The sequence below is a fragment of the Gopherus flavomarginatus genome, chromosome 11, assembly GCF_025201925.1.
Source record: "Gopherus flavomarginatus isolate rGopFla2 chromosome 11, rGopFla2.mat.asm, whole genome shotgun sequence".
NCBI lineage: Eukaryota > Metazoa > Chordata > Testudines > Testudinidae > Gopherus > Gopherus flavomarginatus.
In genome coordinates, this window is record NC_066627.1 from 50917143 (window position 1) to 50939931 (window position 22789).

At 48.9% G+C, this 22789-nt stretch overlaps 1 protein-coding gene and 1 long non-coding RNA gene across 4 annotated transcripts in view; one reads left to right on the forward strand and one right to left on the reverse strand.

The window, feature by feature from the left end:
• HCK (HCK proto-oncogene, Src family tyrosine kinase) overlaps positions 1-22358 on the forward strand; it is a 33798-nt gene extending 11440 nt beyond the window's left edge. For all 3 annotated transcript variants that reach the window (XM_050918331.1, XM_050918330.1, XM_050918333.1), the window contains exons 3-14: positions 7744-7861; positions 8633-8675; positions 9443-9542; positions 9897-9992; positions 10788-10891; positions 11664-11813; positions 12600-12752; positions 13329-13511; positions 14159-14235; positions 18960-19113; positions 19452-19583; positions 20726-22358. In XM_050918331.1, the coding sequence (XP_050774288.1) occupies positions 7745-7861; positions 8633-8675; positions 9443-9542; positions 9897-9992; positions 10788-10891; positions 11664-11813; positions 12600-12752; positions 13329-13511; positions 14159-14235; positions 18960-19113; positions 19452-19583; positions 20726-20928 (1512 nt within the window). In that variant the 5' untranslated portion in view covers position 7744 and the 3' untranslated portion in view covers positions 20929-22358. The remainder of the gene's footprint in view (positions 1-7743; positions 7862-8632; positions 8676-9442; positions 9543-9896; positions 9993-10787; positions 10892-11663; positions 11814-12599; positions 12753-13328; positions 13512-14158; positions 14236-18959; positions 19114-19451; positions 19584-20725) is intronic.
• LOC127031529 (uncharacterized) lies at positions 6253-22736 on the reverse strand. The gene is made up of 3 exons (XR_007768560.1): positions 22421-22736; positions 13926-14047; positions 6253-7286 (listed from the first exon to the last, which is right to left on the reverse strand). It is a non-coding gene; the product is annotated as an uncharacterized LOC127031529 (long non-coding RNA).
• Between the last annotated feature and the right edge of the window lie 53 nt (positions 22737-22789).

Below are 22789 nucleotides of genomic sequence, written 5' to 3' on the forward strand. Positions count from 1 at the left end.
ACAACCATACAAACTTAAACCCCAAATGTATAGCAGGGGATCAATCTTCTTCCTTGTTCAGAGGTGCAATTTGCATCTGCAGAATTGCACTCCAACTTCCCCCCCAGTTTAGTGACTATCACGTGCAGAAGTTAGCTGCTGGACAGCTAACTACAGGATTTGCAAGCTATCCATTTCCAAATATTTGCTCTCACAATTTTGAGCCTGTAGAAAGGGGAGGCCTGAGCTTTCAAAAATGTAATGCTAACTCATAGTACTGTGTCATAACATCCCCACTTCTAGATAGCAATATGGAGAATGGGCACCTTTAAATACCCCTCGTTTATTATGAAAATGGCCACAGAGAAAAGTCCCACAATGGTAAAACAAAGGGAAGGAAGCACTCAGTCCAGTTCCTAGTAGTTCTGTCTCATCACACAAGTGTTGTACTGTGACCTGTTGGCTGAGCGGTGTATGGGGGAAGCTTGCACAGTACCTCCTCGCGTCCTGGACCTGTTCTATGGATAGAGGACTCCTTCCATCTCCGGGCCTGTTAATCTGAACCCTTTTGCCGACACTAAGTGCACCCAAACACGTTGAGAGTGGAGATGAAAGAAAACAGTAAAGTAAAAATAGAGTCTCTAGTAAGCAGGTTCCTAGCCCAGGGTTTTTCAATCTTTTCTCATTTGCCGACCCCTAAAACAATTTCAAATGGAGGTGCAGAAGCCACTGGAAATCTTAGACATAGTCTGTGGATCCTCAGGGGCCTGCAGACCACAGGTTGAAAACCACTGTCCTAGGGCTATCAGGAAGATGCCATCCATGCTACTGCTGAGAGTTACAAAGCAAACATTTAGTACTTTCTAACTGCATAAAACTCACTTTTGGGGTATCCCAAAAAACTCCTCCTGACTCCTTGAGTAAGGACTCCAGAGGCTGGCCTGCAGACACCCAGGCAGAATGAGCCATCAAGGCCAGGACTCTGCCCTGTGTTCTAAAGCCCTCTTCTGGGACTTTATTTTCCCTTTGTAGACAGCTATGGCTGTGCTGCAGCTCAGTGCTTTGCCCCCAGCCCAGGGCAGGGGGCCCAAAGGGGTCTTCATAAAGATTGTGGCAAGTGTCTGTCAGTCTGGTAGCTCCACTGAGAAATGAGGTGCACAACCGCTCATGGGAGGGGCTCTTTGCAGCCCCTTGGTAGGAGACCTATGTTACAAGGGAGCAGTGCATTGCAATGGAGGGGAGTAGCTGTTGGGGACAGGAGGGCTGGAACAATTTTTATAGTGGGGGGTGCTGCTGATGGAAACTATGTATTTGGTGTTTGTTATTACTACTTGAACCTAGGGGGTGCTGTAGCACCACTGATTGGAGAGGGGCCTGGATTCTCCTGGATTCTGAGGAGGTTGGTACTGGCAGAGTAGAGGAGCCCTGGAATAGATCTTGGGGAGGGAGGAAGGGCCTGATTCTCTCTGCTGTTTGGAGAAATGCGGTTATATCTCTGGGCAGGCTACAAGGCTCCTTCCAAAATGGAGAACTGGTTTCAAATGTCTCTTAGTTTGCTGTTCACAGCTTTGCCTGCTGCTTAGGTACAGACTCTATCCTCAGAGGTGCTGGGTGTCCTCAGCTCCTGCTGGGAGCCAAGGGAGTTCTTGCAGGAAGAGAAGCTGTACTTCTCTCTTGGTGAAAGAATCCCTTTGGCATTGCTCACCACCTCCTGGTCGCCATCATGGCGGGAGGAGTACAGTGTGTGCTGTCAGTTACACGGTGTCTCTTGCTTATGCTGTGGTTCTCTTCCTTTTCCCTCTGCAGCACCAAGCACCTCCTTTCTCTCGTTCTGAGTGAGGTCTCCACAGGGCACCGGGACGATGCTTTTTCCGCTCTCTCTGCTTCTTGTGGCCCGTTCGCTGTTGATACTTTAAAGGTTCACTGACCTTTTGCAGGGAACTTCGAAAAGCCCAGTGTTTACAAAAGCTGGGTGAGGGATGGCAGCTGATACAGTTAACTCAGTACGTAAGAGGACAATGAGGAACCCAGAAACTGCAGGGATGGAGAGGGTGCCGCGGGGCAGTGCAAGAGACTAGGATGAGGAGTAACGGGATGAGATCTAGAGAGGTTAAGTTAAGGTGAATATTAGGAATTGCTCCCCGAGGCAGTGGAATAGTCTCCCAAGGAAGGTGGCAGACGCTCCGTCATTTGGAATGTTCAGAATACAGACTGGACAGAGCCCTAGAGAATGTGCAATTGGGGACAATCCCACATTGGCACCAGGAGGGACTGGATGATCTCCTGGGTCTTTTCCATCTTACTTCTGTGACTTTTCTCCAGAAGTCCTTCACCTCTGGCAAATTCAGATCATGTGATGGGCTCCCTCAACCTGCATCTCCCATCAGCCCCACACTGAACCCCTCAGCCCTGGGAGTACTTCATATACTCCCCCCTCCCCTCCCTGCTCACCCATTCCTTTTTTCTTTCAATTCCTTATATGGTGTTTCACTGGGGGTGGGGAGGGTGTCTGCTTTTAGGAGCAGATACTACATGTGCCAGTTTAAGAGATTTCTGTGAGTACATTATAATTTGCCCTTAGTTCCACCCGTTATGCCGGGTGGCTGCCATTCCCGTAATTCCCAGGTCCTCAGTCACCAATGTGCCCATATTGTTTTGTCACTCTGGCAGTGCCGCAGGCAGGGGTACGCTGGGAATCTTGTTCTGGGTGCATACGACAGCTCCCAACAGAGGGAACTGCAATGGGCAGATATCACCAGAGTAGCTGGCTTTTGTAGTGACTTTCTCCCTTCTTGTGTCTCTCCCCGCCCCAAAGCAATTGTCTACTGTTGTACTAATTGTGATGGAATAAATGGGCCCAGAGAGTCAAAGGTGTTAACATGATCCTGTCACTGTACAATGCTACGCAGCTAAACACGGCTTGAGGTTTCAAGTACAGTGACCTGAGGCTGCTTGGCCCCAAGATAAACACACCGTTACAAAGCTTTATAATCTTTTATTAAGAATACCAAAAAGCAGGGAAAACAAAGTGTTTGACATGTAAAATATCAAGTAAAGTTTCATTTTAACAATATCCCTTGTTTCCATTAGCTGTAGAGATTTTTCATAAGGAAGCCCCCATCTGACAACTGTTTTTTTGTTTAAAGATGGTAATAACAGTCCTTTCTGGAAAAACAACGAGGAGTCCTTGTGGCACCCTAGAGACATGCCCAAATAAATTGGTTAAAGCTTTTGTGAGCTAAAACCCACTTCATCAGGTTGCATCTGATGAAGTGGGTTTTAGCCCATGAAAGCTTATGCCCAAATAAATTTGTTCATCTCTAAGGTGCCACAAGGACTCCTCGTTGTTTTTGCTGATACAGACTAACACGACTACCACTCTGAGTCCTTTCTGGGCAAAAGAGAAACAGGGAGTTGAAATGGTCTGGAGCTGCTCTGCTGTTAAACGGCCCCACTTCCTGCAAGATAAAACAAGACAAACACACAAGAATGGAGAGAACACAACAGGAAAGACAGAAAATGTAATGTCTGTGTCCAAGGCAGACTCTTACTTGCAGTCTTGCGGCTAGAGAACACTGGCCCAGCACATGGTCTTAACAGCCACTTGGAGACCTGCAAACTTGTACCAATGCCAGGCTGTTGAGGGCACTGCTTTTAGCTCCGCTGGTCCCAGGCTCGCAGCAGTGTTGCAAAAGATGCAGTTGTTTTGGCTGGGCTGAGCCAGAGTGCATTAAACAGAAGGCAAAAGGAGAGAGGAAGGAGAAGAAATAAAGTGGGTAAGGAAAAGGCCACAGGAGGAAGAGGTGACAGCAGGAACCCAGTCTCACATTCCATGCTCCAGTCCTAAACCAATAAAAAACCGCTCCAATGCAGGGCAGCGGGAGGCCCCGGAGAAAGCAGAAAGGGTCTGGGGATGGTGTGCTGCTCTCTGGGTGGCCCTGCTACCTGGCTCCCAACATGCCCAGGCTCCTGGTGGCTCCAGCCCCCTTGCTACCCTGCTGGGGAAGGGAAAGGAGCTGCCTGGCTGAGGACCAGCAGAAGTCCCAGAACGCCGTTCTGGCTCTTAAAGAAAAAAATCAACGGTGCCGGAACGGCATTCTGGCCTGACTCGAGCGCTGCTCGCGTTCCAAGTAGTGGTCAAGATTTAGTGGGAGCTGGGGGAGATGGCAATGTCATCAGAGGATTTCGGAGTCCCAGGAGATTGTGAGGGTAGCAGCTAATGATGCTGAAGAGGGTGCCTTCAGTCTACCCTTCTCATTTTGGTCCTTCCCAAAGTGTCTTTTCACAGCCCCCAAAAGGGAGTAATGGGTGGAATAGCTCATCACCTCGTTATTTTGTCCCCCAATTAGGACTTGGGTCTGATGCGCCAGTTTTGGGCCATTGATTTCTGGTTCAGTTGTTCTTCTGTTTACCAGTCACGATCGTAACACGGTGCTTACACGGTGGCAGGAGATCTTTGTGTTAGAACTAATCTCCTGTTTGCTCCCCTTCTGTTTACTGTCATTGTGACAGCTTAGAAACCTTCACCTGCTTTCCAACTTTTGAGCTCACAGCTGGGGTAGATTTTAAGGCCAGAACAGACCATCTAGTCTGACCTCCTGCACATCACAGGCCACAGAACCTCACCCGTTCACTGCTGTCACAGACCCCTGACCTCTGGCTGAGTCATTGAAGGCCTCAAATCATGGTTTAAAGGCTTCAAGTTACAGAGAATCCACCATTTACTCTAGTTTAGTTTAAACCTGCAAGTGACCCAGGCCCCATGCTGCAGAGGAAGGTGAAAACCCCCCAGGGTCTCTGTCAGTCTGAACTGGGGGGGAAATTCCTTCCTCACCCCAGATATGGCCGTCAGTTGGACCCTGAGCCTGTCAGCCAAGACCCAGCAGTCAGACACCTGGGAAAGAATTATCTGTGGTAACTACGAGCCCTCCCCATCTAGTGCCCCATCTCCAGCCATTGAGGTATTTGCTACTAGCAGTCACAGATTGCCTGCAATGGCATGTGGCCCATCTCATCATACCATCCCCACATAATCTTATCAAGCTCAGTCGTATCACAAGTTAGGTTTTATGCCCCCACTGCTCTCCTGGGAAGGCTGTTCCAGAACATCACTCCTGCTGGACCCCTGGTCTTACAACTCAACGCCTGTAAATCCTAACTTGTGGAAAGACCCTGCAGGTGGGGGCAGGAGGGACATGAAACCTTCATGACATTTTTACATTGGGGTTTTCTTTTTAAGCAAGCCCCCAACCACTGGTTTTGATGCACATTTTAGATCCAGCACCATGGTGCAAATAGACCAATGCTGACCTCTTGGCGTGAAAGTCCTTGAAGTGTGGGGACATCTTGGCTTGCATCTGAATGCTGTGGTTCAGGCCCTATGTCTATTTAAAACATAGTTAATCAGCTACTCTGCTGCCTTGGGCCTGTGACCACAGCACAACGTGGCTGGTTTTGATGAAATATGATTCAAAATAGCATGCAGTCCAAGAGAGATGAAGGCTCTGAGCATACAGCACTGAGCCTGGAGTAAGGCAGTACAGTCACGGGGATGGCTTGGGTGAACAAAAGGCAGGGAACACAGTTTTGCCTTCCCTGGACTCTGAGGCCCAGAAAGTCCCATGCAGTTTACTGAGCTGTGGAGTGGGAGAAGCACGGTCGAGCACAGGCACTGCTGCAAGGGGGACGCGTGCGACAGAGCAGGTGACTGGCGGACTGATTTTCCAGGGTGCTGAGCACCTGTTACTCTTGTGGGTGCTGGATTGTTCACCAGGCCATCCATGTGAATGTCCTTGCCTTCCGCACAGGGGCGCAGATTAACTAGTGTTTGGAGGGTATTTCGGCTACCACAAAGACTTTTCTTTTTCTTTTTTTTTTAACAAGGATTATCATCATCTGGCCAAGTCCTGCCGCCCTCACTGAGGGGAAATCACACTGCATTCAGTGGGCTGCATCTGCAGCGGTGCTGTGCGATTGCAATTCCCATTGAAAGCTGATAGGAACTGCGGCTGCTCAGCACCGCTCAGGATCTGGGCTGGTGGGAGTCTTGTCTGAGTACAGGCCCCGGTGTTTGGTCTGTTGTTTGTATCTCAGTCCCCAAAGATCCTCCCAAGTGGGCAGTGCCAATGGCCACGTCTGGGAGCATGCTGCTAGGGTTGTGATTGCGGCTGTTCGAGGAGTTTTCTCTCCACTCTGTGAGCCAGAACTGTGAGAAACAGGGTGTCCTCACTCCTTGCCTCTGTTGTACAGACAAAACTACACAGGATCTTTTCAGGGGGCAAGACAAAGATGCCACATTTATCATGATAACAATTTGATTTATGACCAATAACTAATATCTTAATCCTTATACACACACATTATACCTAATACCTATATATACACACACACACATCCATCAGATGTTCTGCAGCTGCTACACAGTTACCAGTCCTGAAGATAGCTTGAGTTCGTGGCTTGATTTTGCAGCTTGGGTTTGTAGCTTGTGGCGGCTAACTGGCCAGGAAAGCCAGGCACAAGGACAAGCTGGGTCTCTGTTGCGCGTGCACCGATGCCCTTCCATGTTGGCAGCAGAATATTACCCTCCAAAGTCTTCCATTTCACCCATCCTTTTTGTAGGCTTTAGTTTTAATCCAGAGTCTATAGGTCTTGCTGTGTCACGCTGCCTCTGGGTTTGGTGATTGATCACCCGTCAATTGCAGGCATGACTGTCAGCCTTAGACCTGGCTTTGATCTTCCTTCTATTGTACCTTTTCTTTTCAGGGTGGACTCTGCATACTTTGTTAGGGCTCTTGTCTGCATCTTCAGCCGTTGGTGTTTTGAACTCTCAGGACAGGCTCGAGCTGGAGGTTGATTCCATCATCCATACATACCTCAGTCACACATCTAAACTAAACTAATAAGATTACAGCAGGATTTGCAAAAATGAAGGTTGGAGGAAGCTTTTACAAAATGGAGTGAGCGTTTTAAAATGGGGTTTGAATTACAATATGGCAAACAGTGAACAGAAGTTACAATATAGACAAGTGTAGTGGATGGCAAACAGTGAACAGAAGTTACAATAATAAAGTGAACAATTAAAAACAATTTCATTCATCAGTTCTACACCTCCCCTGTGCCCCCAGTGGTGTTGGCCTCCGTATGTCTTTTGTCACTTCTCCCAGCTGTCTCCAGGTGCCTTCTGTGGTTCCTCGGCATGGGATGCTCAGTCTACAAGGCTCGCAATTCTCCTCAATCATGTCCTTCCTTCAGGTCCCTCTCCACTGCGATGACCTCCTGAAATTCACCAACTCAGACCTCTCTTTTCTCTGAATAAAACAAATTTAAAAACATCTCCTAGTTTCATGATGATGTTCCAGTTCCAGCCCTTCCTAAGTAACCACAATATCCTCCTGCTGAGACCCCTCATGCCTCCCCCTGTCTAATGGTATTTTGTGTCCTGTCTAATGGTATTTTGTAAGCTCCTTGGGGTCAGGATTCCTTCCCTTTTGGGAAGTTTCTGCCATGTCTTTGGGCTCCTTTGGAAGTAGTCGTGGTAATAATCCTGCTGAATGATGTAAGCCAACCGCAAACTGCCTGGGGTTAGGGAGAGATTTTCCTCTGGGCTGATTTTTCTGTCATCGTTCATTGTGGGGTTCCAGTACTTGGTACTGGCCGCTGCTGGTGACCGAGTAGGCTAGATGAGTGGGGGTCTGATGGCTATGTAAGCATGAACATGGGTTTGTTGGTGTTAAAGTTATTTCCTTTCTCTTCTTTCCGCTGCAGGATGGGCTGTGTGAAATCCAAGGATGCCAGAGTGCTCGGCAAGGACATCAAAGCTGATTCTAGTCCTAATTTCCTGCAGCCCCACTATGTGAAAGACCCCACATCCACTAACAAGAAAGTAAGTGGGAATGTCAGTGGAAATTTCTTTCTGAGCACTAGGGAAGGTCACTGATGCTGTTATATTTATGGATGGGTCAAGGCCAGGGGCAAAGGGAAATGAGGTGCAAGATCCAGCCGAGAAAAGGGAGCTATGAAACCTCTTTCCCCCCCACCAGCCAATGTTTCTATTTGGATTTGAAGTAGGCAGTAGGACAACTGCTCTTGGGGCATCTGGGACCAGCACACCAGAAGGAGTCTACTTGTCACCACCCACGATCACGGGCCTGTGGCTTGGGGGTAATGCTGGTTTGTTCTGGGTTGGGAATGCAAATGCATTGTAATCCTTCCTGGAGTCGGGCAAGAGGGTAAGCTGATGGAAATGAAGAAGCTAATGGAGAATGAGAAAGAGAGGAAGGGGTCAGAGGAGGAAGACACTTGAGAGAGAGGAAGAGGAGGAGGAGGAGATGAAGGTCATGGTTCCACTAGAGGTCAGCAGTGAATGGATTAAAGAGAGAAAATAAATATTGCAGGAGCTTGTCATCCATAATGGGCTGTCCTGCGGGGGGTGATGGCTGTTGCACCCCATAGGAGTGTGTGCTCCGTCCCACTGTCCATCCAGACTTTCACAGTGCAACTCCCAGCTCTGCTGAGCCCAGTCTCCCCCCGTATGACCTCTCCATATGGTCTCCAGTGCTGTCCATGGCCTATCTCCATTCTGCAGGGGAGTGATTGGTCTGTGTGACGACTGGAGACTTCATATTCTAACCGTTCCCCCTATCTTGCTTTCCAGAGCAATAATGCCTCCAGCGAGACTCAGCCCCCCCCAGTGGATGGTATGTATAAAATATGATCTGCGCCAGCTCTGTTAGGAGCGAGCGTAGGAGATGGATGTGAGCTGCAGCCTTCAGATCTGGTTCAAACTCCTCCAGAGCAGAGGATCTGTTCCAGTGCCCCGGTTGGACCCCTCCCTAATATGAGACATCTGAGCGTTGCGTGTAATACACCAGCCTTTCACCTTTGGGAACCTGAGTTCGGATTCCACTTGGGTCCTGGATGCCAGTGACTGTAATGGTCTCAGTGTGGTGCCTCTGAATGCTCAGGCATGTCCCTAGCTCATCAAAAACTTGAAAACAGACAAGTCCATAAATCATTATCCCCCCATGGGACCTCGCTCAGGTCTGCAGTCCCTGCTCCTGTCCCTGCTGTACACAAATGTGTTTATATGTGGGGAGGGGAGGCGTGAGTGTGTATGTTACTGTGAGGGAGACGAGCACTGTGCTGTTGGCTTTGTGTTTTCTATTGGAGTGGAGGGGACTCCGCTGTTATAACGGGGTTGGCTGGGTGAATAGGGGAGGACCCACCAGAGAGCCCTGATCCTGGCACGTTAGGGTTGGAATCCATCAGAGGAAACAGTGTGGGGTCAGCCAGGATTGAATGTGCATGATCCACTGGAATAATGGAGGGGTCCCCATGACCTGCGGACAGAGAGGGATGAGGGGGTCTCGTGTCTTAGTCAATTGCTTCCCCCCACCGCACCACCCGTGCCCAGGAGAAGCTCTTCTGCCATTCTGAGGGATGGGCTGTGTGTTCCGCTCTGCAGAGTCTGACGACTACATCGTCCTGGCCCTGTATGACTATGAAGCGATACACCATGAGGACCTGAGCTTTCAAAAAGGAGACCAGCTGAAGGTCCTGGAGAAGTAAGTGCAGCCCCGGCACCCCTGATCCCAGGCTGTGGGAGTGGAAGGCGTTGAGGTTAAATGAGTGACTGCGTAAGACTAGTCTGTTTTTCTTGAGAGCCTGGCAGCCCCTTGCTGTGCCCTGGCTCTGTGGGTCCTGGGGAGCCTTGAAGGCTTATTCCCTGTGATTACGCTTCTCTAGGCTTATGGCCCTGTAGAGTTTCCTCTGCTATGGGGCTTCATGGCTTGGGTTGCAGCATCAGAGATGCCTTAGAACTGCTGCCTTTGGGGGGTAGGGAGGACGGGAAATGCACTGCAGACTCCCATAGCAATGTCGGGTGATGGGAGCAATCTCATGTCTGTCTCTCTCCTCAGGTCGGGAGAGTGGTGGAGAGCAAAGGCGCTGACCGGGCAAGAAGGCTACATCCCTAGTAACTACGTTGCCCGGGTAAACTCCCTGGAGACAGAAGAGTGAGTCTGCCATTCGTTTGGGTGGAGCAGGATCTCTGTGCAGGGATAACCTCACAGATCCCTCTTTAGCTGAATAACCTGCACTCCGCTGCCTATCGTGTCTGCCGTTCTCTGCCTTTTCAGGCGTAACCTTCCCATTTCTGTTCTGCTTGCTGCGTCTCCAGGAAGGTTAAACTCTTCTCCTGAACTAGAGACAGACTTGGGGCTGGCCACCAGAGTCTCCGCTTCCCACTTCCCCACAGACTCCTTCTCCTCCTTCATGGGAACCATAAGCTTTCCCTGCCCTTCCCCACACACCCCACAGAATGAGTTGCCCTAATTCTGTCCAGGCCTCCTTCAGGGGGTGGGAATACCTGGAGTGTGGAAGGGATGGCTAAGTGTGGGCTCCAGCCCCCCAACCCTGCTGTTCAGAGTCCAGAGGAGAAAGTGAGGCCAGGGGTAGAGATCACCCGGGAAGCCTCCTTCCTGTTCCTGTGTCCCAGGGAGATCCATTGGAAAGGCATGACATAGAAGCCATGGTGAGTCCCCCAGAGCATAGATAATGGTGGGGGTGGGGTGAGGTCTTCACAGCCCAGTGATGGAGACGCTGACAGGGAGTGACCCTGACAAAGCAGTGCTGTGTTGTAGAAACACCATGGCAAACCAGGCTGCTTGTCCTGGAGTCTCCCCTGACTCACCAGCACCCTCGGCTTGAGTCTGTCCTGGAAATGGGCAGAGTCTCAGGAATGTCTGAGAAGCAGAAAACCTGGGAAGCCGCCTGAGTGCTCAGCGCAGGTGGCTGGTTTCGCCCTACAGGTGGTTTTTCAAAGGAGTCAGCCGGAAAGATGCAGAGCGTCACCTCCTCGCGCCGGGAAATATGATTGGGTCCTTCATGATCCGAGACAGTGAGACGACGAAAGGTAACAGGGTGGGCAGCAGAGGGGGTGCTGCCCCTTGTGGAATCAGAAGGCCTCTGCTGTTTGGGACAGGGCAGGAGGAGGTTGGGTGGGGGTGGGTGATCCTGATCCAGACAACGCAGCAGTTATCAGGCAGGGAAAGAAGAGCGGTCTGAAAGTTCCCTCTTGCAAGTCCCTTCTCTGCTCTGGGCATCTAACTCGGTTCCTCTTGCTACCAGAACATACAGTTCTGCTAAGGTATCGCTGTCACCCGCAATGTTGCAAAATACCCTAATCAGTGTGGGAGGGGTGGGCTTGCAGGAAATGACCCGATTTGACACTCCTCTTGAGGTTAGGAGGAGCAGATGATCAGATTGGGCAGAGCTTATCTGCTTCTCAGCTCAGTGCTTCAGTAAACAAGCCCATTGCAAACTCTTCCTGGTGTAAGAGGTAGAATGTCAGCCTAGAAATCCCACAGCCATGCTTCTGGAAACCCCTGCAACAGACAAAGGGATGCGGGCACTTAGGGGAGAAGGGAGGAGCGGTTAGCAGAGCTGCTTTCCCTGGAGCAGGGCTGCAGGCTGTTGGCAGCAATGAGCTGGGTTGCATAGTGAGGAGGTTGCTGTGGCACGGGCAGTAGGCAGTGGTGTGGTGGAGGGGAGCTCAGGCTGGCATTACTGGGGTAACCTGTGCAAATGTGGAAGCTTTACAGAGCAGGAGCTTGTAGCTACCCGCTTTCAGCAAGGCCTGCCGATACCCCTGGAGTCTGCATTTGTGTGTCTGTCTCTGGAATCAGGGAGCTACTCCTTGTCTGTGAGAGACTTTGATCCCCAAAACGGGGAGACAGTGAAGCACTATAAGATCCGGACGTTGGACAGCGGTGGCTTCTACATCTCCCCTCGGAACAGCTTTGCCACGCTCCAGGACCTGGTTAGCCACTATAAGGGTGAGTCCTACGTTACACGTGCTGGGTCCTCCATGGAGAAAGTGCTGCCTGAGCACACTGCCGCCTCCGGGCTGCCTTGCTATCATCATGGGCAGGCGGCTTCCCTAGAGGCTCATCTCTGTGCAGCATCTCCTCACTCCTGCTACCTCTGTCCTTCTCTCTGCCTGTCAGGACTCCGTTCCTGGTTTCTTTCCTTCATTTTAGGGGCTGTCTATCAGTTACAGATTCTTCTGCCTCTAGGTTACTGCTTTGAATCCAGCCCTGGTCATTGGTGCCTGCACATCATTAGTGCTTGACAGCCAGTTTGATGCTCTAGGACATAATTTTGATGGCTGTAATCCAGTTCTTAGCGGCAGGTGTCCACATCCCCAAACTACCCCCATACCTAGCGATCTGCATGCAGGAGCAGAGACTTGGAGAGCTGCACAGTCAGAAACTTTCCCATACTCCGGAAGTGGCTTGTGCTCCCTGGCCTCCAAAAACCCAGGATGCAGGGCACTGTGGGGAAGCCTCCTGAGCTGTACCTACTTAGTGCCTAGAGGGGACTTCACACACCATGTGGATGAACATTTATCCCATTAAATCAAAAACAGTCCTTGGGGCTGGATTGAATGGCATTATTTACATGGCAGGCTGTGATGTGAGTCGTGAATTCTGCGTGTGGTGAAAATGCCCTTATGCTATTGCTAGCCTGAGAGGATCAGGCACAGAGCTTTGTAGCCAAGACTCACCCTGTCTGGCAGAAACGACTGATCCTGATCAGTAGATTTTGTTCTTCTTTTTCAGGCCAAAGCGATGGGCTGTGCCAGAAGCTCACTTTCCCCTGCACTGCACCAAAGCCACAGAAACCCTGGGAGAAAGATGCCTGGGAAATCCCCCGGGAATCTTTGAAGCTGGAGAAGAAGCTGGGAGCTGGGCAATTTGGAGAAGTCTGGATGGGTAAGAGCAAGAATTGGGGGTCAAGGGGAGACAGGAGACGTAATGATGAAGGTGCTCTGAAGGCAAGAGGCAAGGGATATAGTAGGCAATGAGGAAGGAAGGCCACTGGAAGGAAGCAGGTAAATAAATGATCTCTCCGGCTGCAGAGAAGGGAGGATTTGAATAACTGGATATATGAAACCAAATTCTGCTTTTCTTTCTCCTATGATTTGCCTCTCAGGACTGGGCCACGTGAAGGGGAGAAGAGCCTTCATGTAGCAAGTGTGTCCATACAAACCAGGGTCATGCCTCTGAAATCTAATGCTCTCCCAGGGCAGAGAAGCCTCGGTGTGAATTGAGAGGGGTTGAGTCACTGTGGGTGGAGGAAAAGAGAGAAGCAGCCTCAAGGGTGCTAGCACCTGGATCAGGTTCCTTAACAGGCCTGAGCTGTAACTGTGCAGGGTGGGATAGGGCCATGGCCACTGGAAGAGAGGAAGCCCTGTACAGTTTTGCTCTCAAAGCAGCTAGTGGTGCCAGCAGCCCCAGGCTGGTTGGGAATGGCCTTGAAGCATCCTGGTGTCCTCCTATCCCTTCCAGCCACCTACAACAAACACACCAAAGTAGCAGTGAAGACCATGAAGCCAGGGAGCATGTCAGTGGAAGCTTTCCTGGCGGAAGCAAACCTAATGAAGAGCCTGCAGCACGACAAGCTGGTGAAGCTGCACGCGGTGGTGACCAAGGAAGAGCCTATTTACATCATCACTGAATTCATGGAGAAAGGTAACTCCCCCTCGCCCCAGCTGAGCTGCCTCTGGGGCAGAGGAAGAGATGGAGTCTCAAGTGCACTAATACCAGGTGGTAACGCTGTTCAGGGCCCTCCCAGGGGGAGCCGAGGTATGTTCCTTGGCAGCCCCCGCCAGACACGAGTTGTCTGTACCCCTCCACACGTGCTGTCTCTGGGTGTGGGAGGAGTGCGTTGCCCACGTGCAATTGGCCAGGATACGGTTCAAGGCTGGAAGTATGTGATAACAGTTGTTGCCAGGAAAGAGGAAAGGAGCATGGGAAATGACAGGAAGAGAACAAAGAGAACGGCAAGAAGCATGAGAAACCCATGGACTCGAGCTAACACCCCTCCTCCTCCCAGACTAACCCCACCCTGCAGGCATGCAGAAAAGAGGCAGGAGCATGTCTCACTGATCAGAGTATGAGAGGTCCCATCTTCTGCCTCAATCCCTCTGGCTGCAGCTCGGGGGACATTCAGGATTGAGAAATCGCTCCTGGGAGGCTGGTTCTGTAGTGGGCCCCTCTGCGTTTCCCTGAGGAGACATGGGGAGCATGCTAAATTTGCAGGCCATGACCCAGGGGCTTGGCGATGGACAGAACATGCTGGCCAGGCCCTGACCACTTCCCTGTCATGCCCTTTGCAGGCAGTTTGCTGGATTTCCTGAAAAGTGATGAAGGCAACAAGCAGCCTCTCCCGAAGCTGATTGATTTCTCTGCCCAGGTGAGGAGAAAGCACAGTGAGGGCATAATGGCGGCCAGGGAAACTTCTGCTCCTAGTTTGGGTGTGAACCATGGAGGAGGAATGGAGCTGTGCACAGTGGCCAGTGGTGAGAGAAAAGCCAGGCCAGCTTGTGCTGAAGGTCTTTGTGCTAAAGCCTCAACTCCCTGCAGCAATTGACCTTTTGGGGTCAAAACAACTGGTCTTTTGGCATGGTCGTGAGCCCTGTGTGAGCTGAAGAGACCAGACCGCAGACGGGGGTGGTTACAGAACAGAAGAGCCCTTGTACTCAAAGGCAATGTGGTCTAGAGTACTGAGCCTGGGACCAGGTACCAGGAACCCTGCAGTGCCACTTCACTCAGTGTGACCTTGAGCATGTCACTGAACTCGAGACCTGCCCCTTCTCTTGCTGAGGGCAGTGTAAAGTACTCAAGTGTAAGAAAGATTAGTGCCAGGCTGCCTGTCTAGCTGAGTTTCCCTGTCTTTAAAAGGCAAAGAGCAGTACTTCTTTACCTCCCTCGGGGTTGTGAGTTGTAACAGCTGAGTGTTTGGGAAGCAATTGGGAGGTATAAAGGGCCAAATTGTGTTACTGGAAGAAAGTGTGTTAGACTTAAAAGCTGAAATGATCAGGAGAGATATTTGGCCTGTAGGTCACTAGCTGCTGGGAGCAAACCCCTGCCTGGGAGGTTCCGCCCTGGTAAAAGCTGATGATGAGGGAGTGGGTAGAGACCAGCCAGGTTCTGTGAAGAAGCGAACTGTTCAGGATCTAACAATGGAGAGTTGTGAGCCTGATTTGAATATGCAAATAGGCCTCATAGGCCCCAGGAATATGTGCAGGTGTGGGGGAGGACCTGGTGCTTTTTCTGCTTTGAGAGAGGAAACCTGGAAATAATCCAGTGAGTTTCCTTTCTCTGTGTCCCCTCTGATGCGTTGGTGTTCTCACTCCGCTCTCTGAAACAACTGGCCACTTGTTCACAACTGTCCCTGGGCCCCACAGTGCAGCTGTGTGAAGCTTAGGAGAAGCAGGTGTGTGGTGGCTGGAGGGGAAGTAGTTTGTTCTCTGATGATTAACCCCTTAACGATAGAATTTGGCAGTTAGAGGTCTGGGGACGGTGCAGCTGCTTAGTGTTGTAAAGGATCCGGTTGGTCAGCTATCTGGCACAGAACCAGTCCCAGCCTTTGCCATGTCAGGATCTGGAGGAGTCTGTGTCTATTAAGGGCCTCGGTTTTATGCTGTCCAGTGGTCATAGAATTTACAACAGATTCTGGTGACTTTTCTTTGTAGGAGTCTAGATGGGGAAAGTTTCCATTTTATTTCTGGTCACCCAGACTCGCTGTCTCCTGTCTCCAGGATACAACAGTTATGGCTGAAGTCAGCTAATTGCCAAGTGTGTAACTCAGAGGAGCAGCAGAAATAACTCTGTGTATTGGTGATCGGGTTTACAAGCCACAGGCCACCTGGTGGCTCCACCTCTGACACCTTTCTGCCAGACATCTCAGTACTCGGGCAGGGCCATGCAGCTTTCCAGCCAGGGACTTCTTTACTCTGTCAAAAATTCATGCTTTGAGCCACCAGCCACTTTCTCCAGCTCCCCAAGGCTCCAACTGTTTTCCACTTTACCCAATGTTGGGAAATGATTTTAAGCATAAGACTAGTGTTGTCTTGGGCAAGGCTCCTGCAAAGGGGCATAATGAACGTTGGCTCTATACACACTGCCTGGCACAAGTGTGTTAGCAGAAGCCATGCCTAAAAGGAGTTTCCTAGCAGAGGGGAAAGTGGGTTGAAGATAGGGCTAAGGAAAGGAAAAAGATTTCACAGGAGTTCACAAAATGCTCCCTGAAAATAGCTTTTGAAATAATATTTTCAGAACCAGATCTTCAGATAAGTTGGATGTGCAGTTGTGCATCTAATTTGTGTGTGAAGTGATCTGATTGTGTATCCAAATGTATTATTTCTATTTCAGCAGCAGCTAGAAGCCCCAGCCAAGGTCCCGGTCCCAGAATCGCAGGCACAGTACATATACACAGGTCAAGTTTACACTACTAAATTTTGCCAGCATAGCTATGTCACTCAGGCATGTTAAAAGCCACACCCCTTCTCCAGCATAGCTGTCAGTAAAACCCCCAGTGTAAACGCAGCTATGCTGACAGAATGGTGATTCTGTCAGCATAGCTAATGTGCTTCAGGGAGGTGGTGGTGTTATGCTGGAAGAAAAACCTTCTGTCAGCATGCACTGTGTCTACGCTAGGAAACTCTACCATGTAGCTATGCTGGTATAGCTGTATCAGCAAAGCTTCTGAAGTGTAGACTAGCCCCTGGTAAGGACTAGTCTGCACGTCAAATGATACACTGACACAGCTGCGCTGCTGTAGCGCTTCGGTGTAGACACTAACTATATTGATGGGAAGAATTCTCTCGTTAGTATAGAGACTCAATTTCCCCTGAGAGGTGGTGGTAGCTTGCTTGATGGAGGCATTCTTCCATCCACCTAGTACTGTCTACAGAGGGACTTAGGTCAGCTTAACTATACTGGGCAGGGATTTTTCTCATCCTTGACTGACTTAGTTAAACAGACCTAATTTTCTAGTGCAGACCAGGGCTTTTGGACTGTGTCTGAGGCCTGGAGAGCTCACCCTTGAAATGACAAGCTAAAGGTGGGAGAGGCAGAAATATGACATGGCTTGCACAAGGTCATGCCCAAGCTGATGGCAAAGCTGGGAATAGAACCCAGGTCTCCTGGTTCAGCCCCTATCCACCAGCACAGTGATTCTCAGACTTTTCTTTTTGTGGATCACTTGAAAATTGCTGAGGGTCTTGGCGGACCACTTAATGATCTTTCGAAATGTTTGTACCATTAGCTAACTATTGTAAAGTGCTTTAGATAAAACCACTATATAAAAAAAAGTCATAAGAATTAACATTTTTTGTTCTACAATAAAAGCAAACAACTCATATTTTAATATCAGTAATCTTACCTTTCTAATGTGACGGTCTCTCCCCCACCATGGCAGTCCCCCGAGCTGGAGCTGGGAAGGAGGGGGTCTCCCCGGAAGCCATAACCCTGGAGCTGCGGAAAGTTGCCTTTCTGGCCACAGCCCTGCACATCCCAAATTCCCCCCACCCCCTCTTCTCACACCTGTGCGGCTCCACTAATTAGGTGGGTGGCCCTTCATTCTCTTGTGTGTGGCCGCCCAGGCACGCACCTTAGAGGGAACTATCTGCGGACCACCTGAATGGAGCTTGCGGACCACAGTTTGAGAACCTCTGCACTAGAGCACACTGCCTCGAGTAAATGCCTCTGCAAATTAGATATGCACTTGTGCACATCATTTTTCTGGATCTGAGCCTTCACAAAGGGCCTAGCTAGAACCTTTAATGCAAACACATTAGTATTTCCTCCAGCTTTCCCAGAGAGAGGCAGCAATACATGCAAATAGCTCCTGGGCAGCTGCGTGAGCAGCACATTTGCACATTCAGAATGAGTAACTGTGGGTGCAAATAGGTTCCTAAGTGTGAAATTACCCCCTTGTGTCTGTGGCACTTGTTTTTCACATAGACATCACAGGTGCAAGTACTGAAAATTTAGGCCCCCAAATTCTATGGGCCAGATTCTCCACAGGGGAAAGCAAGTGCAGTATGCATACTTCATCCCCATGGATTCCTTGCTTTCCAGCTCCATGGTCTATCCCTAGTGTCCCATTCTCTGTTGCCTCCAGGTCCCATTGCTCTGTCTTGAGTGCCTCTTGATGACCATTCTGTGTTGTTTGAGGCGAGTGCCATCTACTGGGCTCTCCCACATATGAGCATGGTCAGATAACAAGGGAGTGTTATTTAGATATTCTATTCAGTGCTACTATGGGCAAGTCTGAATTTAAAATTCCCACTCTCCAGTTAAACATCTCGGGCACCACATCCACTGAACTCCATGAGAGAGATGTCTGGGGGAGAACTCTGCTCATCATATGTTTAGGTTCTGGGAGAGTTGCTCTCAGTTCTATAGAATTTCTCTATCCTAATGGGAGATCTGTATATGTTGTCACTTACGTTCTTCTTCATGTATTGGGGCAGGGGGCTCAGCAGAGAGAGTTCCACATGTGCAGTTATAGTGAGATTTGGAAAAAGATGATCACTGAAGCAGCTTAAAAGCAGACACGAGCCTAGTGTATTCCCACAGGTCTTGATAGTAGAGCTGAGGTCCTGTGGCAGAAGATTTGGGTTATGATCATGTGCACACTAGCTCAAGTGTGGGTGCTGGCAAATTCAAGATGACTGTTTGTGTCTGCAGATTCGTGGGTGTTTGTGTGAGTCTATGTGCATGATGGTTGGTGAACAGGTTAGATCCCAGCTTCCAGTTCATGGGAAATTTGCAAAGGCTGGTTCTGATACATCAATTCATCAGCTACTGTCCTCTGCCATCTCCCCACTATGGGTATAAGTGGTGCATAAACCTCATGCTGGCCCTCTGCAGAGGGCAGAATGCCACCCAGAATCCTGGACTTTGCCATAATTGATCCCCCCATCTTGAAGCTCAATTAACAACCTTTTCCTTAGGGGACAGGAATTTAGTCTGTCACCCCACTTCCTTTTGAGGAGAGAGGCTCCACTGTGCACTCATTGTTCTAGTCCTTGATTTCCAGGTGCTTGTTAATGATCAGCTAATGTCTTTCATGGTGCCCATGAAGGGTCTGTTTCTGTGGCTCACAAACACTTTCTCCCTTCTCTAAAGATTGCAGAAGGAATGGCTTTCATCGAGCAGAGGAACTACATCCACCGGGACTTGAGAGCTGCCAATATCCTGGTGTCAGCCAGCCTGGTGTGCAAGATTGCCGATTTTGGACTGGCCAGAATCATAGAGGATAACGAGTACACGGCCCGGGAAGGTAGAGAGAGCTGCTGTGGATGCCATGCACAAATGCAGCCTGCATAACCTAATAGGCATGACAAAATGCACATGGATGGCCAAATTCAGAGGAGATGTGTAAGATGGTATAACTTGGACTCCCTTAGGCCTGCTTACACCCACCCACCCACGTGCACGGGAGTCTGAGTTGGCGTAGTTTGCATGTTGAGGATGTGTGAAAGAAGTTACCACATAGATTAATGCAGCATGGCGGCTACTTAACTTGTATCTCCGTCCATCCTTCTGTTAGTTACTTATCTTGCTATGTGCCTCACTTGGCATGTGAGTTACACCTGACAATTTTGATCTATTTGCCAGGTGCCAAGTTTCCCATTAAATGGACTTCACCAGAAGCCATCAATTTTGGATCTTTCACCATAAAATCAGACGTCTGGTCCTTTGGAATCCTCCTGATGGAGATAGTTACCTATGGGCGGACCCCATACCCAGGTAGGAAGTTGAAATGTTTCCATATCTATTCTTGGCTTGTCCATATAATCTACTTCTAGCTGAAGTTAGAAGGGTATCAGGGAAGAAAGCATGCATTGAGAACTTTGAACCACGAAAGTTGGGGAGCAGCGTCTGAAGACAGGATCATGAGCACAGGATCCCAGGAGACAAAGCCTTGGAACAAGAAGTGAAAGGCAGAGTACCCAGGGAATAGCATGGTCACATCTCTGACCAACATGTATTATTCATTCATCCACGTTTGCTGTTTCACATACCAGCCCACACTGGATGGTGTGAAAGACTGAAATCCAGCTGGTGCACTTAATTTAACCTTGATTACTCACTGTCTATAGGCTAAAAATACACCCCAGTTGAAACTCTGACATCAAAATGCACAGAGTGCAAAGCAGAAGCTGCAGGAGTCCCAGTTTTAGCGACTGAGAAATGGACATGAAATTAAGGTCTGTAGTTTCAAAGATGTCCACTAAACTTAGATGAATCCACTTCTGGGTACCCAGCTTGAGACACGGCTTGATTTCAGAGACGCCTAGCACCACTGATTGACTGTGGATGGTCAGGACCTTTGAAACTCAGGGCCAATGCCAGGTGCTTCAGAGGACATGAACAGAACATGTGATCCTCAAGTGATCCATCCCATTGCCCATTCCCAGTTTCTGGCAAACAGAGGCTAGGGACGCCATTGATGGACCTATCCTCCATGAACTTATCTAGTTCTTTTTTGAACCCTGTTGTAGTTTTGGCTTTCACAACATCCCCTGGCAACAAGTTCCACAGATTGACTGTGCGTTGTATTAAGAAATACTACCTTTTGTTTGTTTCAAACCTGCTGCCTATTAAATGAAGAGTATGGTCTTTATTTTTGGAGTGTTATGCAGAACTGGACTTTGTAACTGATCTCTCTTATTGGGATAAAAAATGATTATGTTAATACTGCTTTGAATGTCATTGTCTCTGATTGCTGTACCTTTCCCAGGTAATGGTATAGGAGTTCATCTGCACCCCTCTTCCTGTGTTTTCTTCCTGTCCTTATATCAGGGGGATCACGCTCCCTAAAGGGGTTGTTAGAAATCAAAATGAAAACACCTGTTTTAATGCTCCTCCTGCCCATTGTTGTGTTATAGGGATGTCTAACCCAGAAGTGATCCGTGCCCTGGAGCGTGGATATCGAATGCCGCGCACAGAAAACTGCCCAGAAGAGCTGTATGATATGATGATGAGATGCTGGAAGACCAAACCAGAAGATCGTCCTACCTTTGAGTACACACAGAGTGTTCTGGAGGATTTCTTTACTGCAACAGAGAGCCAGTACCAGCATCAACCTTAATGTAGACAGTCCAGTGACAGCAATGGGTATCCATAACTGTGCATGCTATAGTACCTGTAATAGACACACCCCGTCTGTTCTTCTCCTAGCGAAGCCCTCCCTTCGTATTCCTTTACACATATTGCCCACTTCCATCAGCCTCTTCTTAGACACCAAAGATTTCCTGACACTGACTTGATTGAAGCTGGGAGGCAGAATGCAGTAGCATTACATTTCAGCCTCCCTGGGCTGTGAACTCGCTGGATAAGCTAAACACTGTTAGGACTTGTTAGTACTTAGGTGTGAGACTGCTATGGGAAATCCATTGCTGCAGGAAGTCTTCAGCAGGTGGCTCCATTCCCTTTAAATCCATATAGAACTATTGCCCTAGCATCATGCAAGAAGGCACTGTGATGTAGAAGGTGCCACCTTTCCAATGAGATATAAAACTGTGGGCATGACTCTACAAAGATCCCATGATGCTTGTTTGCTTTCCGCAGATAGGATAACAGAGCAAATTACATTATGAATAACTGCATTCTGACTAAAATCTCCCCATGCAGTTTCAAATGAATATAGTTCACTCCTCATCACAAAATGTCATGTGCTGGAGCCATGTACTGTTAAACAGCTGCTGGATTTCACCCCAGAAGTGGTCGCTAGTAAAGCGATTTGGGCTTTAGGATCACTGGATTAAAGGTGCCATGTAAAGTGTCTTTCAAACCTGTTTCACTTTTGTGATGGTTTCCTGCATGGATCTGATCTGCATCTTCTTATGGGTGAACTGTTGGCAAGTGTATTAACTGAACTAGATGTTGAGCTCTTTGGAGCAGGAACCTCATCTTTTTACAAGACATGCAAAATGCCTCAAACATATATAGTAGTTTATAAATAACAGACATTGGCCTGATTTCCCCTCCTCCCAGTTGCTCTGGGGTAATAGCAGAATTTTGATTTTTCAACTCTTTTCTTGAGCTGTTTCTGCAGATTTTTATAGTGGCACCTTTACGATTGTCTGAGAATTACAGGTGTGTTTCCTAAAAAACATATTAGGAACATGATGCTAGGGACTGATATAGTGTCACGCATTTTACAACGTGGAGTAGGTGGGAGTAGAAATCTGAAGAGAAAGTAGTTAACTTCAGTTTCTCTGGATAGGGGAGGGTAGCACAATTTGCAGTTTAATAACTTGCATTTTTACTAAGGAACCCTGCATTTCTTGCACACTTATTTCAGGGTTTTTTTTAGTATTTAAAGATAGATTATTTGGGGGTGGGAGGGTGGAAGGAATGAGGATACAGATTTTTGACATATTTAAGTCTCTCTCTTTTTCCTAATGAATTTTTGACATAGTTACATGACTTTCCTGGATAACAGTAACAGAAGAGAGAGAGTGGATTATGTGCTTCTATCTCAGCTTTGATTTTCAGTCAATAAATATTAAAACATTTTGCATTGTTTGTGGCTTTCTTTTAACATTGTATACTTGATAGCAAAGAAGGCCTAGCATTACCTGTTTCTAGCTACTGGTAAATACTCCGTCCTCCGTCGGCCAATAGAGGGAGAGACCTCAGGTTTCAGGGGATGGTTTCTTCCTTCTCATATTTATCTCAACAGAGGTAGCCAGTATTGCTAATGGCCACTGGTGTGGCTACCACCCCTCTGTCCAGCCAGGGGCCCATCAGCCATCACCAGTGTAACAACTGTGACAGATCGCCGTCGTTATGCTCCAGAGTTAACCACACATGGCAGCGAACGAGAGAATTTCACACTCGGCTCCTTGTACCATCTGCTGCCCTCAGTAAAGATGGCGTGGGAGCGGGGCGAATAGGTTACGAACTGAGGAAACGACCCCTGCTGCCCTCAGTAAGGATGGCCCCGA